The sequence below is a fragment of the Montipora capricornis genome, chromosome 14 (genome assembly GCF_036669925.1).
Source record: "Montipora capricornis isolate CH-2021 chromosome 14, ASM3666992v2, whole genome shotgun sequence".
Classification (NCBI taxonomy): domain Eukaryota; kingdom Metazoa; phylum Cnidaria; class Anthozoa; order Scleractinia; family Acroporidae; genus Montipora; species Montipora capricornis.
The window spans coordinates 29709723-29723007 of NC_090896.1; the positions used below are offsets into that span (position 1 = coordinate 29709723).

General features: G+C 38.6%; 1 protein-coding gene across 2 annotated transcripts in view; it reads right to left on the minus strand.

Annotated features, from left to right (window-relative positions):
* The window catches only part of LOC138033658 (beta-1,3-galactosyltransferase 5-like), a 13996-nt gene extending 711 nt beyond the window's left edge, over window positions 1-13285 (minus strand). The window contains exons 1-4 of one of the 2 annotated variants that reach the window (XM_068881448.1): window positions 12865-13285; window positions 12617-12674; window positions 1707-3104; window positions 1-466 (exon numbers count right to left, since the gene is read on the minus strand). The exon at window positions 1-466 is cut by the window's left edge and continues 711 nt beyond it. In XM_068881448.1, coding sequence (XP_068737549.1) covers window positions 2029-3081 — 1053 coding nt within the window. In that variant the 5' untranslated portion in view covers window positions 3082-3104; window positions 12617-12674; window positions 12865-13285 and the 3' untranslated portion in view covers window positions 1-466; window positions 1707-2028. Of the gene's footprint in view, window positions 467-1706; window positions 3105-12616; window positions 12675-12811 lie in introns of both variants that reach the window. The other variant, XM_068881449.1, reaches the window with a different exon arrangement.

The following is a 13285-nucleotide window of genomic DNA, read 5'->3' on the forward strand; positions in this document are numbered from 1 at the left end:
TATGGAACTTTTTGTTATTCTCATGCATTGCTTCTAAATTCACCCTTTGTGTGTCCCCTGTGATATCAATGATTAGTGAGTCCATAGCTACAATGAGCGACAAAAGTGTTGAGACACTTGGCAGTAAAATTCGATTTTCTGCGTGTTCGATACATATTTCCCCCCCCCCTTTCCCCCAAAACAATGTTGATTTTTCTATTTCTTCGACTGCACAGACCACAGGTCCTACACAGCATTGAATTGGGGGGCCGGGGGTATCAGAGAATTAAGACTAGATGCAAATAAAATAGAACAAATGCTTAAGTATCGAAAAGCGTCTTTTCCTAAGAGTGTCTGCTTTGGGAGTACCACCGGTAGTTTGTATTTCAACAATTACTTTATTATTTCATTCCTTTTTCGGAGAGAAATAAGGTGGAGATGACAACACCCTAAATTGGTCACGTACGAATGTCACGCGAGATCTCACCTGCAAAAAAGATGATAATTTCCTTAAATTTTTGTACTGATGAGTAAGCTTGCCATAATTTTCCCATGAGAAGAACCCAAATCCCGGAATAAAGCGATGGCAGGAATTTCAATTAAGTACTACGCCGGTCATTGTAAAAGAAACAAGTTTACTGTTTCAGACAATGAGCGACAAAAGTGTTGAGACACTTGGCAGTAAAATTCGATTTTCTGCGTCTTGGATAAATCCCCCCCCCCCCATCCCCCCCCCTTTCCCCCAAAACAATTTTGATTTTTCTATTTCTTCGACTGCACAGACCACAGGGCCTACACAGCATTGAATTGGGGGGCCCGGGGTATCAGAGAATTAAGACTAGATGCAAATAAACTAGAACAAATGCTTAAGTATCGAAAAGCGTCTTTTCCTAAGAGTGTCTCAACTATGTTAACTAAACTGGTTGTATATTTACAAAAGGAGAGGAGCAAGGGTGGCACAGTTGGTTAGTGCGCGGCCTTGGTGCAGAAGGTCCTGAGTTCGATCCCCGGATCTCACATTCTTGTTTCGACTTCTTTCCTTTCAGTGTAGCCTAAGTAGCTTCGTCTCGGTGAATATTCACCGATAATCACTTCGCCTTCGGCTAATAATTGTTCAGTAGTATAAATAGGTGATTATTTCAAAAAAGAGAAAAAAAAATTCAACACAAAATCATCTTGGAGGCAGTGTGGCCCAGTGGTTAGGGCGCTTGCCTTGAGATCCGGAGATCCCGGGTTCAAGACCCGCTCTGACCACTCGTTGAATTTGATCCTGGTAGTCCCTGGTTCAACTTCCCAGCCGCACTTGTAAATAGCCAACTGGTTTGCCTCCAGCCAGTTGGGATTCTTAACAGTTGTTGTTGTTGTTCTGTTCTGTCGTTTCGTTGTGTTTCATTGGCCCTGAAAAGCCCCTATGGGGAGCGGTCAATTAAGTATGTATTGTATGTATTGTATCTTCACTTACAGTGGCAAAACGACTACTGGCAGCCATTTTGTCCGTCGAGGTGATTATCGGCTGGTAATCCGAGATAGCGAGCCAATGAGAGCGCGCGATTTTGTATAATCACCTGTGTATTTATACTAAATACCCTTAAAACGAAGCACTGATGGAACTGAGAGGGGGGTAAAATGAGCGCACCGTCGGCTTCCAAGGAGAATACTCTCTAGAGAGTAAAGGAACTTCCGACGTTAAATAACGTGTACCTTTACCTTTACCTATAATAAAGTACCTTTACACGCTGAAATCTTAAACGTATGAGTAACTGAAGTCCCTTTTTCCTAGATCCAACCCTCTGCGGTCCAATCTGTCAGTTTTCAACGTGAGTAATGGCGGACCGATGTAAACATCCTTTGGATAAAATTCAAAGCTCAAAATTTTGCCATTCAGGAGTTGCGCAAACACACTATCAAAATCTGGAGAAAAACGGAAGTGATTTTTTTTTATCATAGCACCACTTAAAAAATAAATAAGCAACAAAACAATTTCGCCTCGTAGGCACTTCAAATTAACATGTCTAATTAAATCGTCGAGTTTGAACGAGGAATGAGCCCCTAAGTAGGCTTGATTATCTTTGATTTCATGTAAACACGATGTATCAGGTTTATGGACGCGGAACTCAATGAGTCTCCCAAAACAGCACCCGAGGGAATTGTCACTTTGTCTTCTGGGATTTTTCGTAGGTGATTTTCAAGCTGTCGATTGTCATTGAATAAATCGCGACCCGTATTAAGAGGCTTTACCCCTAACTTTTCAACCAAAAGAGCTATGTAGGCATCCTCTACAGGAAATGGTTTGTTTACTTTAGATGCATTTACCACATCTAAGAACAGGTCCCGGGACAAAACGTAAAACGGTCCTCGACAATAGGTGGGATAAAAGACTTTGTCGTAGTCTTCCTTACTGACATACCACGGATTTCCGACTTCACGCCTAACTGCTGCATTTCTTTTCACAAACCCAGCATAGATTTTAGACGGGGATCTAAAATACTTCTCCAACCACGAGGCTAGCTCTGCTGACTTAACGTAGACATCATGATCTGCTTTCGCTATGAAGAGTGGTTTAAGGTCCAACTTTGTTACCCACTCATAAGAAAGCAATAGTTTATTTGTCAAACCACGATACGTTTCTGTTAAATTCACGCGCAGGATGTCTCTGTGAACCGTTGATTCCCTTTTGACGCCCTCGTCAATAGTAGAATTTCCGTCAAATGCCATCATGAAAAAATATGAAATAGTGATAACGTTACCCGAATGGGACCGAGAATTCGATCTGTTAACGTTAGTCGGAAATGTCCAATATGATTGTTTTGCCCACGTTTGCCTTAAGATTTCTCTCCTTTTCACTCCGCGCGGAATTGTGTTGATGATTATTAGAAGAGTTATGTTTTTCGGTAATTTTGGCAGAAGAGTGTACACAGAGTCCACTCGGTCAGGTTGCTCACTTGGTTGTAATCGTTGTAATTCATGGTTATTTTCTGGTGAAGTCATTGCATTTGTTCTCGGCTGAGTTGATGATTGAGGCGTAATTAAGATCATGGTGACAATTACCATAAATAGGAGAATGATAAAGGCCTTCTGCGCGCAGACTTTCACCGATACCATTTGAGGTTATTTTTTCTGGATGCCTGTAGAAAATGAAACACAATTTGATTGACGTGAGCAAGGCAATACTGGCTTAACATTAGCATAGAGACTATCTTATCTAGTTAGTTGAATTGTGAATTTGAGTTGATTTGTTTGTGTAGCTTCGTATATTAAACGGACAGCTTTAGATTCTAGACGGGAAGGAGTACCAGTACAAGTTTTGAACGTGCGAGATCTGGTAATAGTATCTTGTTCTCGTAGATTGTAACTTTAGGAAAGTTTGACTTTTTAATGTAAACCAAGGTATTGATCCAAGAGCAAGTTTTTTTTAGAGTAAAAATCTCGCTATATTCACCAAAAATAATTAAATTTAATGTAAAAGCCGTTGTATCTGGTTGCAAACGTATAAAAAGACTAGCACAGGTTTAAAATACAAGTTTTGTTGACAACGAGTTTCCCGCCAATCTCGTCCCCAGAGTCTGCTTTCTTTTGGTCAGAACCAAGAACACAGACTAAGGACAAATTCAAAGCAGGGAAAGTCCGCAAATCACGGACTCCTGGCTTGTCTTCGAAATCGAAATTTGAAAGAACAGCGGTTGTCAACGTTTACAAAAATGGACCTTAACTACGACTGCGTAGAAATTGGAAATGGCCATGCAGACTCCGTGTTCTTGGTCCTAACCAAAAGGAAAGCGGAATCTGGGGACGAGATTGGTTTCCCGCTTGCTTGATGATGTCATGGATTACGAATGTGCAAGTTTCGTGCTAGTAAAGTCGTATTCAAATACATGAATCTTCGTCTATGGAAAGAAAAAAACATTTCGTTTACCTCCTTCCTACGGGATAAACTTCATTCTCGTCCCTAGAGTCCACTTTTCTTTTTGTCAGCGCCAAGATCACTGACTCTGGCCACAGCCAAAAATACGCGCAGTCGTGGTAATGGTATAATGTTGTAGCCGTTGACGACATTCTCGTTACCAGAGCCTCGGATCTCATGTCTGCGCATTACCCGAGAAACACTATGTAAGAGAACATGCGCCGTAGCCAAAAATTGGCTATTTGAACCTTATGGCGCCTGCTCACTCCTCTTGCTAACATGAACGCACCAATTATAGACGCTTTTCATTGTTGTTCACTAAAACCAATGAGAAGCCACTTTTTTTCAGTGTTCCCCAGAGCTCTTCTCTCCCTCAGTCATGTGCAAAAGAGGAGAGCTCTGGGGTCGAGATTGCCGTTGACGACCGGAAGTGCGTGAGCCGCGGACTTCCTGCTTTGGCTGTGGCCAGAGTACGTGTTCTTGGTGCTGACTAAAAGAAAAGCGGGCTCTGGGGACGAGAATGGATAAACTTGAACTGAGAATTTTGACCAGCTCCCTGCGGGCTTGGTACAGTGTAACTCGCTTGGTAGAACAAGTGCAGCGCATAATATTCACGGTTGGGATTGGAATCCCTTGCAAACATGGAATTTTTTCGAACTTCCTTTTCCAACTGCTTAAGGGCGTTGTCTACTATTGTTATTGCGCACAAGTTCTGCGCATCTCGAGATACTCGGGTTTTCTATCGGTGATGCTTATTAATACAGAGATATTTTTGCGCAGTTTAAAACTATCCGGAGAAAGTAGATCTCAGTATGTACTCTTGGTATCCAAAAAGAAAACTGGGGGTAACCATGGCTGTTTAAAAGATAATTAAGCTTCAATTTGAGAAAGAATACCATACATTGCTCTGTATTTTAAAGCTTTTTACAAATATTATTCATGAATTATCTTTCTCAAACTCATTAATTTTCACAACTCGAGTCCACCAATCAACAGACTGAACTGATTAGAGTGTAATGTGAAGTGCTAGTTTTGTACCTTATATGAACCATGTGAGCGTTAGCCCTACTGATGGCAATGGGCCCACACCAGGACAGAGAAAAACTCTGACCAGGGTGGGAATTGAACCCACGACCTTCGGTTTAGATCACCGCTGCTCTACCGACTGAGCTACAAGGTTAGACGGGAGCAGCCCGTGGGAACTGAAGATGTTAAAGTCACGGCAATGATCGTGTACAAGTACAAGAAAGGGTTACGTTTTTACAAACGTTGGCCGTGAAGCACTTATATTTCAACAGACTTAACTGATTAGAGTGTAATGTGAAGTGCTTAGTCGGTAGAGCAGTGGTGATGTAACCCGAAGGTCCTGGGTTCAATTCCCACCCTGGTCAGAGTTTTACCCGAAGCCTCGTAGGCTGCTTGAACTCACCTTAAAAAGTCCCTTTGATTTGAAAAAGTCTCGAATGCCGGCGTCGCCCAAAGAGTCGATAGTACAGACCACGAAGAAACTTCGAACTAAAAATTTCCTTCATCTTTGATCTCTCGCTCCGCGTTAAAAATGGCTCGAAAGTTTGGTGCGAACTGCAGCAAATGCCAGCGATCAACAGATCAGCAGCCGAGCAATTGAAATGTTTTAAGATCAACCGCCGCAAGGACTTATTTCAAAACAAGGACTTTAATATCTTTTAACTTACAGAAGTAATATTTTTTATACTTTCAGGTGCTCTTTTTTATATTTTTGCCTTATTTATATATTTTTTAATTCCATCTTTTATCGTTTCTTTATTGCCCTAATTTTGAGCGTTTTGCCCTAAAAATTTCTGAGACTGGGGGACATCAAGATAAGAATCTTCATTATCTAGGATCTGAAATAAAGACGTTTTCATTGTTTTTTAAGGAATTTTTTGATGTTTTAAATTCATTCGGCATATTATTCCAGATTTTGACACCAACACGTGAGAAAGCCTTTTTTTGTAAGTTAAGTCTAGAGTACTTTGTACTAAAGAGCTGCGACTTGGATGATCGAGTATTGTAGGTATGGATTTGTGATGTTTTAGCACAGGGAGCCCACACAATTTGTTTGTGTAGCCGATTGTTATTTTATAGTAAATGTACTGGATTTACCGTTTGCTTCACCTATAGCGATATATCGTTAACTATGTATGTAAATCAATGATAAATAAACGTTGAATTACCTTACCTGTGGTTTATATTCGTCCTTTTACCTCAAAAGCGGTTTTTGAGCGATTTTGAATGAATTTGAGTTCGCCGTTGAATGTTCCATATATGGAACAGTCAATTTGAATTTGAGTTCGCCGTTGACCGTTCTATATATGGAACAGTCGACGGCGAAGTCAAATTCATTCAAAATTGCTCAAAAAACCGCTTTTGAGGTAAAAGGACGAATATAAACCATAGGTAAGGTAATTCAACGTTTATTTATCATTGATTTACATACATAGTTAACGATATATCGCTATAGGTGAAGCAAACGGTAAATCCAGTACATTTACTATAAAATAACAGTCGGCTACACAAACAGATTGTGTGGGTGCCCTGTGGTTTTAGTAAATAGTTTCACAATGTTAATTGGGGCGCTCTGGTTGTGCACGTCAAGCATTAGTTTACTTACAGCTTCATAATATAAGAACGTAACAGGCAGAATTTTGCTTTGGCAAATAAAGGGATGGCATGTTCTCTTCGATCGGTGAAATAGATTAAGCGCAACACTCGCTTTTGAAGAACCAAAATAATCTTGTTTAAATAAGCATTGGACGCATAGCCCCAGTCAATGGGTCCATAAGTTATATAAGGTAAAATCAAAGAATTGTAAATATTTACAAGGACATATACGTTATTCAACTCTGCATTAACCGTTTGTTCGATCGCCTTGAGATTCTTGTCAGCATAAAGTATATTAGTATCATCCGCGAAGAGATATAATTTTAGTTTATCGGAGGTGAATGTCATTTATGTAAAGTAAAAATAGAAGAGGTCCAAGGACCGACCCCTGGGGTACACCACAGGGAGAAATAAGTTTTGCTGATATTAAAGTGCTCTCCAATTTGAATTGTTTGTGTATGATTGAAACCAGTCATTTATCAATCCCCGGAAACCGTAAAAGTTCAATTTATCGAGTAATATTTCATGATTAACCGTATTAAATGCTTTTTTTAAGTCAATGAAAACACCGCACGAGAAGTACCGTTTATCCATATAATTCAGTATATCTTCGACAATATCAAGTACTGCATGCTCTGTGGAATGTGGTTTGCGGAAGCCATACTGTGAGGAGTACATTAGGTTGTTTTTGTCAATAAATTCCTTTATACGGTAGTACAAACGTTTATCAAAAATCCTATTAAAATTAGACAAAAGAGATATTGGTCGATAGTTTGAAGGGTCGGTCTCGTCTTCATTTGTATATATGCGCGTTATTTTGGAAATCTTAAGTTTTGAAGGATAGGCACCAAGCATAACAGATAAATTAAAAACATGAGAAAGAGCTGGAGATATGATATTACAAGAACATTTAAGAAGTTGTGTAGGGCAGGAGTATAAGCCACAGGATTTATTATTTGGTAGGGATAAAATTTCCTGTTTGACTTCTGGTGAAATGGGTTTGAAAAAAAGGAAGAATCAGGTGATTTCAACTTACTAAGATAACTCATATAGTTATCTTTCTTTGGCAATTTACTTGCTAGCAAATTGCCAACATTTGCAAAATATTTATTTAGAATATTTGGTAATCGGGAAGGATTTTGTGTTATTTGATTGTTATTGCTTGGGTCTTTCAGCTTCGTTAACACTCTACTTTTTCTCCTTTGGTTATTTAATAATTCATTTATTGTTTTCCACGTCTTTTTCATATTATTTGTATTTTTCTCAAAGAAATCAAAGTAATATCGTTTTAAACTCAAACGAATAAGGCTGGCAATTTTAAGAAAGTAAGTAGTTTAAGAATTTACGTTGTTTACAACTGTAACCTGAGTTTTATCTGAGACGTCATGAGTCTAGAAAAAGACCAAGACCTGCATCTTTAAACCAAGCCTAAAAGCGGAGCTCCCTGGTTATTTATTCTTACTGCCTGTAGGGTTAGTAAAAATAAAAGGTTCCGAATTGTCCGCGTTTTGATATTTCCGGTTGCTGCTTTAATAATTAAATCATTTTCTTTGCTTTTTTCTGTAGAAAAATGCGTTACCTAACTAGTGAATTCCAAGGTACATTTTACACTAAAAACCGATATCGCATGAATCACGAAGCGGTGAGTACGATGTCGGTTTTTCGAGTGAAATTTAGTATTTGGCATTCACAAGTTTGTCAATGAATTTTTTCTTGAACCACATGAGTTTTAAAAGAAAACAAGCACACCCTCAGCTAGCCTGTGTACAGACCGCCCCTCCCCTCAAAAAAAAAATCGGAGAGGAACGGTCTGTGATTTACCGTTGGTAATCGTGTTCCGGAATAATTTTGCATACATTATTTAGTAATCTATGCTGACCAAAATTTGCGTGGCTCATATTTCGTTTGGAGCTAAATTCTCAAAATGGTGGTCAATGAGGTAGATTTCAAACGTGCATCGAAGAGCGTCTCCGATAGTTTTAAGATACCTTGGCTTTATAGCATAGAAGCACTCTTTAAAGGAGAGGATGTATTTGCAAGTCTTCAAACCAGGTACGGCTCTGATCTTCAAAACAGCACAGATCGTTGCTGATGAGCTGTTATTTTCCTCGGTGTGTACATCCTCAAATCTTCCATGGCATCACGCTTTATAGATTGTACTTGAGAATGGCTTGGCTGGTTGGGATTACATTGACTGGTAAGGAATAGCGGGAGACGTTTTTTCGAGTGGACAATCTTTTGAATAGTGCTATATTCACCTCGTGAAGAGCGCTTTCGTTTCTTTTGCGCTGACAATTCCTACAAATGTACGTCGAATCGATTTCCACTTTACACTCCATAGATAACAATTCCGCTCGTACTTTAAAAGAAAAACCTCTTTGACAATCAAAAAGATTTTTATTCGTATTTTGTACCGTGCTCAAAGTACACACGAACGAACTCATCGTAAAATCTCTCACGGTGGTTCTCACGGTGTTGATGTGGAGAGATAAAAATAAAAGCCAATCAAAACTCGTTGTTTCAATGATGTAATGATCGATGGGTAATAACCAATCAAATCATTTTCCACACATTCCAGGAAAAATCACGTGATATGGAACACGATTATCAACGGTAAATCACAGACCGTTCCTCTCCGATATTTGTGTGGCTTACACGAAGTGTAATCCACTCAATGCCATGGCCCAAGATATTTATTCCTGGATTTGTCACGGTGAACAGAGTGGCTGTCACGTGGTTTACTATCGTCCAAGAAAGGCCCCAGTCTACGCTCGGCTAAGTACGTAAACTTCTAAGCTTCAGAAAGCGACCATTTTGTGGTTGTAACACAGCGCGTTGTCGAAGATCGTTTTTTATCTAGTTATTCATTCTTCTTTGCTGCTTGGATTTTACACGCCGGCTTTCCTACAGTCGGCTTGTCTTCTAAGTTCGGATTACAGCGAGGAGTTGTGCTCTCACAGGGCAACATTTCAATTCACGGTCTGGACCTTTGGTACAGGTTGCGTCACATGAAAACTTACGAGTCATTATTGACTCTCGCAAGCCAACATTTAACGGCTTCAATCTGCTCAGCAGACCTGCTTGAGTATCTGAAAGTTTCTGAAAGTATTTGAAAGGCTCTGAAGTTACTTGAAAGCAAAAGAGACTCTCCTGTGCTTGTGTTGTCATTGCTCAATGTTGTTGTTGAATCGAATTGGACGAATCATCCACACACAGTTGACAAGAGTCTGCTAGCCCACGATTTCGTCAGAAGTAAGTAACATGGGAATCTCTGTTGAACAAAACTGATCAAGAATCGGCTCTCATGACAATTTCCTTAAAACAAAAGATGCTTTGTCGCGTTTCAATTATGATGCTTTACATGAATGTCTTTTATTTACCAACATTGAAACAAGTTGTTGGACAATACAAAATATGGAATGAAGTAGTGTTTTGATTTACCCAATTTGTGTACTACACTTGCTAACAATGTTTATTTTGGACCTTTTTGTACAGTAGATGAGCACTTTGCATGATGTCAAGTTCATCTATTCATTTCATGTTTCCACATAGCTTGAACTTGGTAAACACACTGACATAAAATTACAAGGTCCATAATAAGAAAACTTCAACGATTCTGGTATTTAAAGTCATATGATACCATCATGAACTTCCCTGTACATTGAATTCTGTTGAACTTTTTCTTAAAACCTCCAGGTAAAATTGTTAATCTTATTGGCTTAAAATTATTAGCAATGTTAATAAGCACTACTCAACATATGATTTATTAAAATATTGCTTGTGTTCAGATATTGTTATGCGTCTATCTTTTTTTCCCAAATTCCTCCACTTGCAACCCAATAGCCACTTATATCAACTAAATTTTTCTGTGTTTCTTTATTGAAAATTTAGCATTATGATACTTTACATGCATATATTGTCAAAAATTAGTCGTACATTCAAACCAAATCAAGCTCCCAATGTGGCTTCTAGCAAAGGTTACATCATTTCCTGTATGTCCCAGCCCTTCTGCAAAGTGTTGTGCTCTTGCACTGGTACACAAAATGCCAAAAGCATTCATACGAAATGCTTCCCTGGAGTTGATTTCACAACACTTGCCCTGGACAAACTCAGAACTCAATTCCACTTGGTTGCGTAAACAAAATCATGACTGAATCTATAAGCCCACTATAGGACATGATGCTGACATTTTTTCAGTTCCTTAAATCCTCAGGTTACATGCGCAACCTCTGTTGTCAAAATGACACCTCCATAAAACTTTACCCAATAACCCTCATCTTGAAAATAAGCATTTCAGGACGGATGTATGTCAATTATCTTATTGTATTGATTGAGAGGAACAATATTGAAAACTAACCGTAATCAGATACTAGCTCTACTAATAGAAACTCAATGACAAAACAGATCCTTTTAATCTGTAACCTCCCCCATCAAAGCAGCTTAATTTCGTAAGCCACACATGTACGCATTGCGGACCTATTTTTTTTTTAGGGGAGGGGCGGTCTGTACACAGGCTAACCCTCAGCGAGCGAATGAAAAGGAAAAAAAGCCATTTCAGAGTCAACTGTCAATAGCCAGCGAATAGGAATCACACTAAAATTAAAAGCCATAAAAAAAAAAACTTTGTCACTTCAAGGTCAAAAAAGAGTTTTACTGATTTACTTTATTCCACTTTATCTCTGAAAACGAGATCATTCACATTTTGTTGTATTTAATTGAAACACGCCAGGTTAGCTTGGCACAAGAATCGCCAAAATACGGCAATGCAACCAAGAAAGGACGAACTTCAAACAAGATCCGCTCCAACTCTAAATAACGTTTAGGTGCTTTACACAAATTTTTGAAAACACAAGCTAGTAAAATTTCTCCCTAATTTTAAGAGAACTCATTGCGATTACGTGTTTATAACATAAAGGCCAAATTTTTCTTGTCAAGGCACATCGGAAACCAGTTGGGCAAACGGATTAAAAAGCACTTCTTTGCTCGCATTTTAGAGCATAACAAACAAACAAATCAACATTTTCTTTATGTCCAAGAGAGTACAGATAAATGTTGTATAATTTCCAATGAATGAGTTGCCGGTCCCCAGGCCCCTTCGTTTTTCCCCTATACACCCTTTTAGTAAGTGTAATATATGCCGTTTTCCGCTAATGACGTCGAACTCTTGCTTTCAAATTGTCAATGACCAATAGTTCACTTCGGAAAATACCATATTAATACTCTTTGTTGGCCGTCCCCCACCCCCAAATTTTGCATAAGCGTTGATTCCATATTCTCTTGGGACTTACAATGGTCGCAAGAGAAAACAAAAACAATGGTTATGCAAAATTTGCGGGGACAAAGAAAGAGTATTATGGTATTTTCCGAAGTGCCCTATTAATAAGTGTCTCGTCTCTCCCGCTGCGGAGGAAGGGAAGAAAAGAGACCCTGGAAACGAAAATTTAAAGTTGTTTTCTCTTTGACCAACGTGTAGCCTATGAATGGCTGCGAAGCTGCCAGTGACCTTATATTCAAATTCAAATTAAGTACTTATAAAGCGCATAATCCAGAAGTAAGTGATCTCGGGCGCTTAAAATTAACAATAAGGTTTTTTACAATGTTTAAAAATTATGACGAATTATGATCATATTTACAGTGGTTAGAAGTATATAAAATAATCGTATATTGAAGAATTAAGTTTTGTTTTCAAAGATTTTAAATCGTTCTCTAGACTAAGTGATTTTGGAAGTTTGTTTCATTCAGAAGTTGCAGCCACTTGAAAAGCTCCGTATCCTGTTGTCTTCTTTGATTTAAAAGTTGGTGGAGCCAATAAAAGTTTGTCATTAGATCCGGCGGAGATTGTATAGTGATCTTTTATCGTGTAAACTGAGTTGTTGTAATTCTGATTAGTTTTACATTAGAAAAGCACAAATGTTTGCATCAAAACTGGGTAACTTAGCTACAATAGTAAAATGGTCCATTTAATTCAATGGCTTAATGTTTTCACCTTTCATAATTCATTTTTGGAGTTCAGTGATTCATAGCCACCTTGATTAAGTTAGTTTTACGAGAAAGGAGCAAAGAAGCAAAAAGTTATCAAATATTAGATGAATGAAATAAAGTAAGTTAACTCACCTTGTTTATTTGGTTTGGTTTTTCGAGCTTACTTTGACTGTTTTGGACGCTATTTTATCTGCGGAAAGGAATAAAGAACTTATACAAGGATCACAGAGTAACTCAAATCAACGTAGTATTCGACTTCGTAGGCGGTTATTATACCGCTGAAGGTAGAAAAAGTTAATAAACGCCCAGCCTCGAATAAGCACCCACCCCCAAGAACAGCCAGCATCCAGCAAGATCTAACAGCTTCTCGGGGGACTGACCTATTTGCTGACGTTACTCTGTCGATATCGAGGAGGCAGCATCAGAAAGTTCACTTATTGAGTTGAGCGAAGTTGATTGAGAATTATGATAGCTAAGACTTTCGCAAAGACCGAACAATGAGTTGTTAGTCCTGAGCATACGTAAACCGAATAATGAACAGTTACAATTTATATGCTTTAATAATTTGTCATGTATTTTTTACAAAGTAAACTTTTTACTTACTGAAAATGGTGGAAATTTAATAAGCGCCTAGCCTCGAATAAGCGCCCTCCCTGAAAGTCCAAAAATTAAATAAGTGCCCTGGGCTCTTGATCGAATAAATACGGTAAACTCGGAAATGTTCAACATGTCATGCCTCGAAGAAATGTAACTCGATTACTTTTTACCTTCTTCAATTTTTCAGGGTTTAGATTTTTTTTT